The sequence below is a fragment of the Eupeodes corollae genome, chromosome 3 (genome assembly GCF_945859685.1).
Source record: "Eupeodes corollae chromosome 3, idEupCoro1.1, whole genome shotgun sequence".
Classification (NCBI taxonomy): domain Eukaryota; kingdom Metazoa; phylum Arthropoda; class Insecta; order Diptera; family Syrphidae; genus Eupeodes; species Eupeodes corollae.
This window is the reverse complement of record NC_079149.1, coordinates 111,195,348-111,209,516: the sequence shown is the minus strand read 5'-3', so window position 1 is coordinate 111,209,516 and position 14,169 is coordinate 111,195,348. Positions and strand designations below refer to the sequence as shown.

Genomic DNA, 14,169 nt, shown 5'->3' with positions numbered 1-14,169 from the left:
GTAGTGAAGAAACAAGTACAGACGATTGCCAATCTCTGCGAAAAAAATCTGCGTGAAAAAACGCCGCCATCTCAAACCGTCAACTCTTCACCGAGAGCTGATATGTGTGCAGCTTTGTCCACCGAAAAAAGTCGCCTTGATGAATTCCATGAATTGAGGATTGACGTTCAACTTCATTACGTGTTCGGATGATGTGGGATTGGTAAACTTGCATCCGTTGATTATTGGCAATGGGTTGTTTGCCGTGTAAGGGGTTGCCAAATAGCTGGTATTTGCATTCCCAGAATCACCAACAAGAATTTATTCTCCATATTGAAGGACTGCTAAAAACGTTTGTTTTGTTAAACGGAAACGCCGAAAAAAATTGGTGTCGTCCCATGTGTTTCATTCTATCGTTCTTACTTTCCTACTTTCTTCGAATATAAAAATGGCAGTAGTATTCTTGAAAGAGTCGATGAAAAGAAAGATGTTGGTGTTGTTTTTGAGCTCAAACTCAATTTTATCAAACTTGTTGAATATATTGCTGCCAAAACTAACTCCATGCTTATTTTTATTAAAAGAAATTCAACATACTTTTTAGACCCTTATACTATTAAATCTCTTTTTTGTTTATACGTAAGATCTATTTTAGAAAATTTTTGTGTAGTTTGGAACCCATACTATAGAATTGAAAGAGTTCAAAAAAATTTCACTAGGTTTGTTGTATGGAAACTTGGATGGAAAATTGAAATTAACTTATATCTTTAATTAAGTTAAATATACCTTCTCGTCAAAATAGAGATTATGATCTATTCCACGTAAGTTACCATAGGGTTAATTACTTAGTTAATGAACCTATAACTCGCTGTGTTAGGGAAACCAATTCTGTCTCTAATGTAATAGACTTTGACTTCCATTTAAATAAGCTCACCTTAAAAAATAAACTTGTGTTCCATTTCCTAAATACTAATTGAAATTTATGTACTTATTTATTTTTGCTTTGTTTAATTATTAATTTAATCTTAATTTTAAGTAGTCGGTAAGATAATTAATGTAATCTCTGTTTGATGATAAAAAAAACAAAAATTTGAATTGTGAACTTTAAATTTTCTAATTTAATGCTTTCTAAACTTTTTTTATTTGATGTTTTAAGCATCAATATATTTCAAACTACTATGTTTAATGGCGTTCCGTTCAATATAAATTTATTTTCAAAGATTTAAAATTGCAATACAACGATTTAAATGAGATTACTATCCAGGTTTTCTAGTTTTTTAGTTTTAAAAAATCACAACTAGCAAAATCGAAATAAACCCATTATTCATTAATATTAAAAGGCTTTTGACCGAATAGGGATCCATATAGTGCTAAATAAATTAAAACAATGGAAAATTGGTACAAAAATGTTCAACTACATAAAATCGTTCCTACTGAATAGAAAGTTTCGAGCCAAGGTTAATAACTATCACTCAAACATTAACAATCTTAATAATGGTATACCGCAAGGATAGCCACTTTCTGTAGCAATCTTCATCATAGCATACAATGATAAAAGTAACATCATCACGCAATTTGAAAAATAAGTCACACGCTATATGCGGATGACCTATATATAATTTCAAAGTGTAATGATTCCATCAGCTCTCTACAACGCTTTGAAATTTGCCAAAGACCTCGGTCTCAACCCAGCTGTGAACAAAACAACCATCGAAAAACACCCGCCATGGCTTTTGCCTCGTGCCTCAATTAACACTAACCTGTCCAAATTCAAGAAAGATGACACGCCAAGGGAAACCTATCTTCAAAAGTTCCACGAAATGATTTATACCTTCCAGGAAAACAATTGGGATATCTTTTTCACGGACGGCTCAAAAACTAATGATAATGCAGGATATGCTGTAGTCAACTCTTATGGTTCTTCTATATTTGCTGAACGGGTCTCACCTTATGTCTCAATCTTCTCCATCGAAGCACTGTCTGTACTCAAATCTACAGAAAACGCTTGCAAAACAAAGACAAATTGTTGTATGCACGGATAGTCTATCCACAATAACAGCTGTCCAAAATATAAAAAATCAGTCACCTTACATCTCAAAAATTCAGAACAACATCATCAAACAAGAAAATAACCTAAAACTAATTTGGATACCAGGTCATATTGGCATTCAAGGTAATGAAATCACAGACCGAGAAGCTAAAACTGTGTCCTCGGACACTAATACTCATATTTTAAATTATCAACCTGTAAAGAAAAGATCTCCTTAAGCTATTTGATTCCCATTGGAAACAACAAAAAGAAGAACAATTGACTTATTACACCACTATTCCACAATCAACCCCAATTCAACCACAACTACAAAACTAAACAAAAATGTTCTAAGACTAAGAATTGCACACACTAAGCTGACCCATAATTACCTACTCAAGAAGGACACTCCACCGACATGCCATTTTTCCAATCGGGCCCTATTCTAACCAGAAAACATTTAACAGTAGATTGTAATTATGTCAAGAAAGTATCTAATGAATTATTTAACAAAGATTTTTGTACTCTTCTTACAGTTCCCTCCGAACAAAAACGTATACAAACTTTTAAAAAGATGAGAACTTGAGAATAGTTTATAACAATAAGAAACTTCGTCTCAGTTCCGGGGCGGTCGAGAGAGCCCCTAATTTTATCAGGCCCTCTCTAGACCGCCCCCAAACTGAGTATTATTTATATCAATATATGTAGAAATTTTATTACTTAAAATGCCTTCAGAATTAAGCCCTGGTAGCTCTAGTGCTGTTTTAAAATTATACTGATGTAGAGTTTAATAAATTGTAATAATAATAATAATAATAGTAATATTAATAAAATTTTTTTTTTTTTTTAAATTAATTTCATTGTAACCTTTAACTAATGTAAGATATCAAAAATTATAATACAAAGTAGTAGTAGTAGTATTCTCTTAAAACAAAACAAATATCAAACTCAAATCAATTAACAAAATTAGTGTTTTCAAGAATACTGTTTTCATAGTTATTTTAGTTCAACTGTTTACTGTAGACTATACGGAGCCAAAAATATAAAAAATGGGATTCCGATACACTTCTTAATTTAATGTTCAAAACTCCTATTGTTATTTAATTTAAATGCACGTATATTGAACAATAAAAATCGGGATTGTCGGGAATATTATCTCTGGAATTAAAACCAGGAACACGAATAGATATATTCGTAAGTGCAAGAAGTTGAGCACATTTAATATGATTATTAAGTATATCTCTGATAAACATTATCGCAAAGTATGCACGCCGATTTGCCAAACTCTGCAAACCAAATCAGAGACATCTAGTTTTATACGATGGAATAGCAATACCCCAATGAAGTTTATAATAAATAAACCTTAAAATATTTGTCTGAACTCAAGCAAAGTTCGAACGAGAGAAATATAAAGAGCTTTTTTGGTATACGGATCTGTAAATTCCTTACTATTTCTTTTGATGAACCCTTACATTTATTAATGGTATAGTCAATATGAGGAAGAAAAGAAAGCTTAGTATCAAGGATAACTGCTAAATCTTTCTTTTGTGCTACGATCCAATATAGAACTTTCAATTTGATACTCGTAAAAAATTGAGGAAATCGTACGAAAGCAAGACATAACTTATCATTTTGAAATATTAAGATATAATGAGTTTATATTACACCAATCTGCCAATTTATTTAAGTCATCATTAAATAAAACACAATCATCACAACATTTAATGCAACGATATAGTTTAAGGTCGTCCGATGATTATTAAAGAAGACACTGAAAATTTTGAAAAATGTTGGGAATATCGTTTACAAAAAGCAGGAACATTAAAGACTGTAAGTGGCTACCCTGAGGGACACCAGATGGAACCAATATTTGATTAGAGTGATACTCGTCAATCTTAACGACTTGAACTCTCGATGTTAAATAGGATTTCAACCAATCCAGAAACTTAGAATGAAATCCTAGTTTCAAAATTTTGTGTAATAGAATATGAGGACTAACGCGGTCAAATGCTTTAGCAAAATCAGTAAATATTATATCAGTTTGACTATAAGATTGAAAATTATTAATTATATAGTTAGCCATTAATGTAAGATTAGGAGTTGTAGATCTTCCAGATATAAAGCCGTGTTGGAAACCGGATAAAAAATCTTTTTATTGAAAAATGAGCTTGTCACAGACTAATTTCTCAAATAACTTAGGAAGAGCATTTTGCTGATTGGTCTATTATATGTAATTTCTTGTTGAGATCCAAATTTAAAAATTGGTGTAATATACGACAGTTTCCAACATTCTAAAAATTCACCTTTCGAGAGCGATAGGTTGAAAATGGCTGTCAATGGAATAGCTAAAGATGAGGCACATTTAAGCAATAAAATTTGGGGGATCCCATCAGGGCCAGCATTTGTGTTGGTATATAAACGTAGTAAGGTTGATTCTACTTCAGAAACCGTCAAAACAATAGACCATATGTTAACGATAGAAGAAACAGACTGAAAATAAACAGCAAATAAAGTACAAATTTCTTCAATATCACTCGTTGATTTATTCAGATACTTCATACAGCTTGGATACCCATTGCTTTTACGCTTAGCGTTAAATCCAAGTGAAAAAACGTTCACTTTTATATTTAATATTTGACTCAATAGAAACAAATAAGCCCGATATCAAAATTTATTAATCGTATCGAATTCTTTTTGAATTTTGAATAAGCGGGATTTTAAAAATCGGTATTTTAGAAGACTGGATCTTAAGAGTTGTCCTTTTTAGGGATTTTTTAAAAACAAAATTTAAGAAAGTGGGTTTCCGATACGCTCCCGAACATAACTATGTTCCTCACAAAGTTTATATTTATATAGTTCTTATATTCTTCCTTGCAACAATAGTCAAAACTCGATTAAGTTTTCCAGGTCAATATAATTATTATTATTCAAACAAAATACTGACTTTATTGCCATAATACCTGAATCCAATTTTTCTCAATAACAAAACTCGAAATCTTTTTGAATCTATTTTTGAATTATCATTAGTTTTTAAGGAAATCAATAAAACCGGCGTAACAATATTTTAACCACATAGACATTTTAATACATTATTATAACCCATAAATATTATATTAAACTTGTCATATTCGATAATATAAAATTGATGACGTTAAATACATTCATTCTGTAACTTAAATTATTGTATTATTGAAAAAACAGTAGAATATGACTTCACACCTTATTGTAGATAATTTCAACCATTAAAATGAAAATTTTTACGATGGTCTCCATTTTGAAATATCCGGTAAAAATAATATGCACATATATTAACTTCAAAATACTAACATTAGTTCAGGAACAAAAAAAAGCTGTTCCTATACAATTTATTTATAAAATTATAATCAAAATAATAATTTATAATAAATACTTCTAATGTACAATTCAAACATAATTCTAAGGTACGAAAGCATTTTTTATACAAACATACATATTTATTTTAAAATACGTATACAAATTTCAAATAAACTAAAAACAGAATTAAATAAACACCGCCAATTTACTACAGTATAGGTATTCCAAAAATTCCTATTAAACTTTTTTAAGGTAAAAAAAAACACCTAAATATTTCTAAGTTTTGTTTGTATTTCTTATTAAATATTTACTCAAGGTGGTTTTAAACTGTTCAATCAATAAGAATTATAAATATTTCGCGATTGGATCAAAAATACGAAAAATCACCATTTTGGATTAAAAACAAAAAGACCACAAAAAAGGTGTTACTTTTTTTTACCAAAAAATTCAACATAGGTCTGAAGGTATTTAAAACAGATTATCATAGAGAACACGTTGATAAAAAAAAAAAATACCTGTGTACAGATTTGAAACACTATTATAAAAAAAAAACACTAAATGATATAGAATTCAGTTATGTATAAATATCTATCTAGGTTAGAATCCCAAAACACAATAAATCAAATTTATTGCGTGAATATCACAAGCGAACTAAGTGTAACAATTTTAATTTCAACTTTAAAATTTACTACAGAAATAAAATAAACTAAGATTTACCAAAAACGTTTGCAGCATCAAAAACTTTAATTTCAATTCAAATTTAATTGAAACAGGAACTTAAATAAAAAAAGAACACACAAAAACTTTAATTAACTAAGAATCAAAATTCTACCTGTTTTTTTGTTTTAATTCCAAAAACATGTGTTTTAATTTTATTAACAAACAAAATGGTTATCATTTCCTATCTCACTCTTTTTGAAATACCTTTTTTATAGCAACAACAACAATTCTAACCATGACATTGTTCTCATAAAAAAAACTATACTATTCATCAAATGATATATATATAGACTCTGGAGGTAGTCAACTACTCCTATACTTTCGTATCTTTAAGATACAAGATAAGAAATAAACATTTACACAAAACTAAGAAAATTTCAACTGCGATAACATTCATCATTCCAGTAAAGAAAATACCTAGATTGTAATTTTTTTTGACACATAATTTCACTTTCACATCACTTAAACAAAAAATTAAATACAAATTACAATAACTTACCATCCAAAGCCTGTCAGTGGCATTGCAAATATTAAAATTGCAATAACCATAAGTAGCCGCATATCTTAACTTTCACTCGCACGTTCTAACATCGATGCGATTTTTGAGATTCGTTCGTTTTGTTTAAACAATTTAAAATTTAAAAAAAAATCACTCTTAACTCAATGGAATTTTTAAAGATATGTTTTAATTGTGTTCGAAATTTAATTTATTAAACTTTTATTCGATTTTAAATAAGTTTATTTCTTGAATTCAAGAAGCTGCAAATAAACCGGCCGGAAGGAATAATGCAACAATAACTGACACTCTCGAGAGGATCCTTGAGAGCGGATTGAAAGAATCAACACAATAGATCACAAGTTCAAAACGTTTTACAACTTTATCGCCAGGCTTTAAGTGTTACAATTTGGCTTAAACTGCGCTTGTGAAGCAAGCTTCACTGGCTTTAAGTTTTTTGTTATTCGCGCTCCGAAGGTAGCAGCTATAAGCGGTGTTTGTTTTTTATTTTTGTTTTTTTTTCAAAAAGAATGACCGCTTTTTACAAGAGATTTTTTTTGTTGGTGTTATCTTATATAGTTAATCTCCTTTCTGGAGACGGCCGCCGCCGCCGTTAACGTTAAGCGTATCGTCACTACAAACGAGCGAAAAATTATATCGCGCGCGTACAAAACATAAAAGCGATTTTGTTTCTCATCCGCGCGTATAGAAAGGAACGAACGAACGAACGAAAATTTTTGTGGAGCGATTGCGAATTGTGATTCTGCAGCCCGCACGGAGGAGTACCTCTATCTATAGCGAAAAACAACCTGCTGTAGACTGTAGACTGTAGGACTGGAGCTGAAGCTTCACTTCACTTCACCACTTTTAATGTGGTGTAGAGTGTGTTCCGATTCTATACATAAATGCTCTATACACACAGATTTTTTAACGTTTTTTTTGTTTTTTTTATTCAAGTCTTGAATTTTTTTTTAAATTTTATTTATTTTTTGTTCTCCTTAGTATTTTATTTTATTTATTTATTTTTTTCTTTGTAATAAACTAACAATCGCATGCGAAGAACCAACGAGAGTATCTTCTGGTTTATACGACACACAGAACTAAATGAAACTAAGGGAACAAGATGTATTCTTCATTTTTATTCGACTGATGCGAGTATAAGAACGTAGAGTATAGGTAGAGGTACGTATAGTCTTGATGGGCTTGAGAACTTAAGATACATTAAAAGAAAAAAAAGCACCAACGACGACGACGACGGCGGCATCTAGAGGGTATTCGATGAGCGACGCACGGACAACACAAAAGTGTGTTCTGAGTTCTTATATTCAAAATTTTGTAGATTTTTTTGACTCTCCTTAGCTTTTACGTAGTTTTTTTTTTTTTGAAATTTTCGTTTACATACGAGCATAGGACCAGCCGAGACGAAGCGACGTGATAGGTGAATGAAGGTGTTCACTCATTTTTATGAATTAAATGAAATCTCGAGGAACACCACCACCACCAACAACAACAAAAAAATTGCTCTCTTTCACTCAAAAGATTTTTATTTGATAGATACTTTTTTTTTTACTTTCATTCTACAAAATTTTGTAGACTTTTTGGGTTTATTATCTTTTGATCTTGCATAGATTACAAACGAATGATGATGATGTTTTGAGTGGATTTTTGGGAGCAATTATTCTTGTTGAAGATCCAAAAAAAAAAAAAATTAAGATGTAAATTAAGTTATTTTCATTCATAGAAGAAGATAAATTTGGTTTTGATGGTGATTTGGCATCAAGTTAACACGTCAAAAAATCAAGGGCACAATGTACGCGACTATAGGCATAGAGTATACGCGCTTAATTAATTCTATGCGTTTGTAGGTTAATTTAGAATTTACCGCTTATTTATGTTGTTCATTATATTGAATGAGAAAAATAAATAAATTCATGACGATTTAGACCGGTTTTTGGTTGATTTATGTTAAATTGTTTGGTAAAATGGGGATTTTCTTTTATACGCCTAATTTGGTGTTGATTACTTATTTTTTTTTTAATTTAGAATTAAGAACTTATTGTGCCTGAGGACGTAAAACTTAGTAAACCTCATGGCTAAACTCCTCAATTTCATTTTTATGAAGTTTCAAGTGTAAATTTTAATATTTGATAGACTATAGTTTTGGGGCTAAAACTGTCAAATTAGCATATTATTGGTCGCAAATATTGGTCGCTTTATTTGTCCTACCGAAAGGACTACTCGAAGTGTGGTCGATAAATCTGATTCAACATTAATTTTTTGACCAAAAAGATCATCTGAAAACCTTGTGTCTTATCCCAAAACTACTCGATTTAACGTCGCTAGCAAAAACCTCTTTTCCTCAGGAGTAGTTTAAAAAATTGTAAAATTAAGAATGATGATAAGAAATGTCCATCCAATTTAAGCTTTATGAATTAATGTCATAATATTCATATAAAGGGTGTTTTTTTTAGAAATGTGGTTTTCAAGACTAAAACCCTAGCTTTGTTATAAATTTAGGGGTTTAATATTAATAGCATCACGATTGCCATTGTTGTATGAAAAATTCCGATGTGCAGTAGAAGAGATCACCCTGTTCAACTATCTAGGAAGCTAGAGAGAGAAGAAGAGAAACATATAGATGATCTGTCATGAAGGAAGTTCGGTCCCAAAACTTGGAAACGTGGTCGTTCTAGAAATAGAGATAGATGGAACTAACTGGGTTCCGTCCAAAGCTCCAGGAGGAGTTAAAATGCTGCTACTAGCAGCAGAAAACGAAGAAGAAGAAGAACCGCAAACCATAGGAGGCCCAATTTTCGTCCACTTTTTGCAACGAATGTCAGCAATGACCCGGGGTACCCGTGACATGATGGTTAGTGCGTTGGACTGTTTTGCCAGAGATCTTGGGTTCGATCCATGCATATGCCATCTGCAGTTTTTTTCAAGGGTACTGCATCTTGCGAGCAATTAACAAATCCTCCAAGCGTAATTGTTGTCATGAAAACTGCTTTCTCAAATTTGCCGTTCGGGTTCGGCTTAAAACTGTAGGTCCCCTCTATCCCTGGCAACAGTACTCACACACAGGAATGGTTTAGAGTTGTAAGTCACTAGGCCCTTGTCTCAACGGACTGTTACCCTACCCAATTTTTTTTTTATGTCAACAATGACACACCGCATATTCTCTTCCAAGGTGTCAATTGTCTTCGGCTTGTCTGCGAAGACAAGCGACTTCAATTAACTGTACAAAATCCAAATGTGTTAAATTACACAATATTGGAAGGTTCATCATAGGCCACGTCGCAAGATAATGATGTACTCACCAAAATTTTTATTCAATAAATTAATTCTTTCGTTGTTTCGCAAGAATTGCAAAGATTGTTCAAGTGTAAGCCTTTTCATTTTTAAATGGCAAACCTAACTGAGCATAATTCAAGGAATAGCTGTCTTAAAGTCTCACTTTGAAGAAATTGTTACCAATTTGAAAACTAAACGTCAAAAAAATGATATTTTGACCCTTGTGTCAAAAAACTTCCCCTTTTCTTTCCTAAAAAAAACCTAGAGCACGGTACCAGAAAACTCAACTCTGCTTAGCTCAGCTTAAATTCGATGAAATCAGCTTAACTTCGATTAAATCAGCCTAACTTTGATTAAATCAGATCAACTCAACTAAACTCGGTTCAAATTAGTTCAACAAAGCTTAACTTAGCTCAACTCAGGTCATCTATCTATAAAGTTCAATTTTGCTGAACTTATCCAACAGCTCAATCCTTACTATTAGGTAACACAAAAGTAAGCAGATATTAAATATCAGCTTCTGGCATACATTATAAGTAAAAAAATCAAATTTCTTAGTATAATAAGCTCCGACTTAGTTTCCTAAATTTAACTTTATTTTCAAGCCATCTGTGTGACAATTTTCTTAGAAAATTGAGCTATAGAATTTGTTTAGTACTAAAGACTTAGGTTCGTAAATATAAAACATATTTTACGCAGAGCATAATAAGAACCCCCAAGACCAATGGTTCCCTAAAGATTCTTCTTTACCTTAAGTAAGTTTTGAGGAACTGAATATATTGAAAATAAATTCAAAATATGTCTCTACTTTTTCATGTCACTGTGCTCATCGGGAAAAAATTGCTTACAAAATAGATAACAATATTATATTCCATCCAATAATTTAAAAATTTTTTTTTGTTTAATAAACATTTCTGTATCTCTTTCTCTTTCCTGTCTCACCATAATATCACATTATGTACTCTCATATCTCACCTGTCACAAGGCGAGATGTGAAATCTTTACATTAAACTGATTCAAAAGTAAATAAAGAAAAAGGTAAAAAGTCTATTTCTGGAAGTCAATATAATTAAATTAAAATAAATCTCCATCACACGCTATTCCCTGTTTATCTCAATTTTAACATTAAAAATCCATAATTTATTGCTGTGTATAGTATAGTGACTATAAAAGTACCTACCATATTAACATTGAACACTTAACTTCAGAACAATGAATAATAAGATGTTTCAGAAGCTTGAACTATAAAAAAAAGGAAGATCTTACCACATAATATCTTTAATATCAACCAGCAGCCCTCTTTACACGGAACTGATCATTTCGACCGAAGAATATGAATCGCTTTTAATGCCTGGTTGTGCCAGTTCTTTTTTAATTTATAAATACAAAAAAAATTTAAAAATATTTTACATGAATTACAAAATAAAACAACTAATGAGAGACGTTTGTTTTTGTTAATTTGTGTTATAGTATTAGATATTAACTCCGATTTCTCATAATGTGGTTTTATTTGATAACGGATCAATTTATATATTTTTGACATTTCCTCCATTCAAAATTAAACTTCTTCCTAAAAACCCTCAATTCAGTTTGTAGAATCCGGGCATTATACTTCAATATACAACAAATTTATACAAAAAAAGCATAATTTAAATATAATTATTTTATCATAATGTGGTTTTATTTGATTACGGATCAATTTATTTATTTTAGACACTTCCTCCATTCAAAATTAGACTTCTTCCTAGGAACCTTCAATTTAGTTTGTAGAATCCAGGCATTATACTTGAATATACAACAAATTTATACAAAAAATTAATTCCGATTTCTCATAATGTGCTTTAATTGATTACGGATCGATTTATTTATTTTTGACATTTTCCTCCATTCAAAATTAAACTTCTTCCTAGAAACCTTCAATTCATTTTGAAGAATCCAGGCATTATACTTGAATATACAACAAATTTCTACAAAAAAACATCTTCTTTTCTTCAATTCACATACAAAAGTGCTACAGTATATTCCTCCACATTCGAGTACTCGTATAATTTTTCCAAAGAATAACAAATTTTTCAATTGTTCCAATGGAAAAAGCTACTTAAAAATTTTGTGTTTGTTGGTTTTTTGTATGAAAAAACAACATACACACAAAAATCACAAAATAACACACATAATTCTTCGGCAATAGCAAGGAAAACGTTATTTCACACTACACACCGTATAGTCTGTATAGGTAATAAAAAATTTTATGAGCTACAAAATTTTTAAGGAGGTAGTAAGAGTATTGTAAGCAAAATATTCTTTTATAAGCACAAGCAAATCACAAAAACAACAACAACGATGATGAAATAACAGCTTCTGTTTCCAATACTCGTACCTACATATATATTTTTCTCATGTGCCCATTTTTAACTGATGATACTTTACTTATAGGCCATTTCTATCTATAGTCATACATTGGGTAGAAGCTTGTTTATATCTACATAGGAGGAAAGATGCTATAACTCTAATTGTAATGAATACAAGTCGGACAGTACTCGTACTTGGATACAATGTTGTTTTTTTTATATATATTTTTTTAAAATTTTTAATTCAATGCAAAACAACAATGTTTTTTAAATATTCACCTTTTGTTGTCAAGAAAAGATGAGTTCTCCAGAGTCCATCGGAAGTGCTGTAGTTCCATGACCCTTATATTATAAGGTGCCAGAAGGTGTAAAAAAGGTTTTTTTTACCAAAACAAGATTAATAGATTTTAATTGATCAAAGAAAGAAAAGATTAGGTGAAAGATAAAACGACTATGTACATTACTCACAAAATGATTCAAAACTTATACTTGGAATGATACTGATTTGAATAGGATCTAGTTCACGTATTTACAGTCCATCGAAGTTGGAGTGACACGTGATGGAATGAACGAGAATTTGAGTTTTTGAATGATTTTATACAATTCTGGGAATTGCTTTCAACTTATTTTTATTTTTGTAAATGATGATGGTTTCATTTTCGTTCCACGTTGGTTTTGGAATGAGTAATACTCATGTCTAAGGCAACAATTTAAAAAATAGTTAAAGTAATTTATGAGTTTATTCTGACATCAATCATTTAATGAATTAGGTGACTAATGTTATTATTAATTATTTTTTTTACAAAAAGTTTCACAGAAGTTTGAAAACTCATGTCTCGAGGAGGTTTTGGCAAAAGTTATAACTCAAACAATCATCTCCTGACCTAAATTTTAAGCAACTCATTAACAAAAACAAACTATTTACTTTTGGGTCTTAATTGAAATAGAAATTCAAATTGGGCTTAAAGTAAACAAAATATTAATATTTCTGTGATTTTAATTAATAAAGAGTCAACTAACAAATCTACTCAAGCTTAAATTCGAATAAGCAAATGCACATATTGAAGATCTAGACTTAGCCTTGATTGAAACTATATTCATGAGTCCAAAATTTGAATAATTACAAATTCAAATTGTTTGCATTATTAATTTTTAGAACAAGATCAATTAAAAGTACAATGACATGTTTGGGTAGGGTTGCCAAATCTTGTAATATAAAAATATGACATACAAATATTCAAAATTGTAAAACTACTTCTGCTTAAATCTGAGAATCGACATTTTGCTTGAAAGATCAAAATTAAGGTTTGAACAGGATTTTTTTCAAAACATTGATGTGGAGTGGGCCTTATTTGCATGAATACAATTAGCGACTTCTGAAAATCTCAAAATCATCTGTAAGCTATAGGTTTGGAAAAATGCGAATGATTTCAAATCCTTGAAATTAGTGAAATCTTAACTAAGATAGCTTAGATGAATTGATTTTATTAAAAGTTAACCTAGAAACAGAGGTAGAGATGCTGAGAACTTCTCATCCGTGTCTGTTAACCGAGTTCCTGAGAAAGTTTAGGGAAAAAACAATTTTTGGCAATTTTTAAAAGCATTTTTTGAAAAATCGTATTCCTTATTTTTACTACAGGTGCATTGATCTTTCTTAAGACAAGTTTTTATTAACAACAATATCTATGTACAAAATGAAATAATTTTAAATTAATACCTTTATTTATTCTTGAAATATTCGGGTCGAAAATCAGTTTTTAATAATTTTGTGTAAATCAGTTTTGGCGTAACGTGTTTTTGCCCAAACTCATATCGCCCAAATTAAATATCTCATAGCTCTAAAAACAATTGTATTCAAATTTTGAAATTGTACGATGTGGAAAATATTACCAAACCTTTGAGCATTAAAACTTTTTTGGGGTTTCTGAAATTTCAAATATAAAGAAAAGTTCGATTATATCGCCCAAAAATGGCTC

The 14,169-nt window shown here is 30.5% G+C and overlaps 1 protein-coding gene across 1 annotated transcript in view; it reads right to left on the bottom strand.

The window, feature by feature from the left end:
• The window catches only part of LOC129952088 (protein Wnt-6), a 40,046-nt gene extending 32,072 nt beyond the window's left edge, over window positions 1-7,974 (bottom strand). The window contains exon 1 of the mRNA XM_056064516.1: window positions 6,558-7,974. Within this exon, the coding sequence (XP_055920491.1) occupies window positions 6,558-6,619 (62 nt within the window). The 5' untranslated portion in view covers window positions 6,620-7,974. The remainder of the gene's footprint in view (window positions 1-6,557) is intronic.
• Between the last annotated feature and the right edge of the window lie 6,195 nt (window positions 7,975-14,169).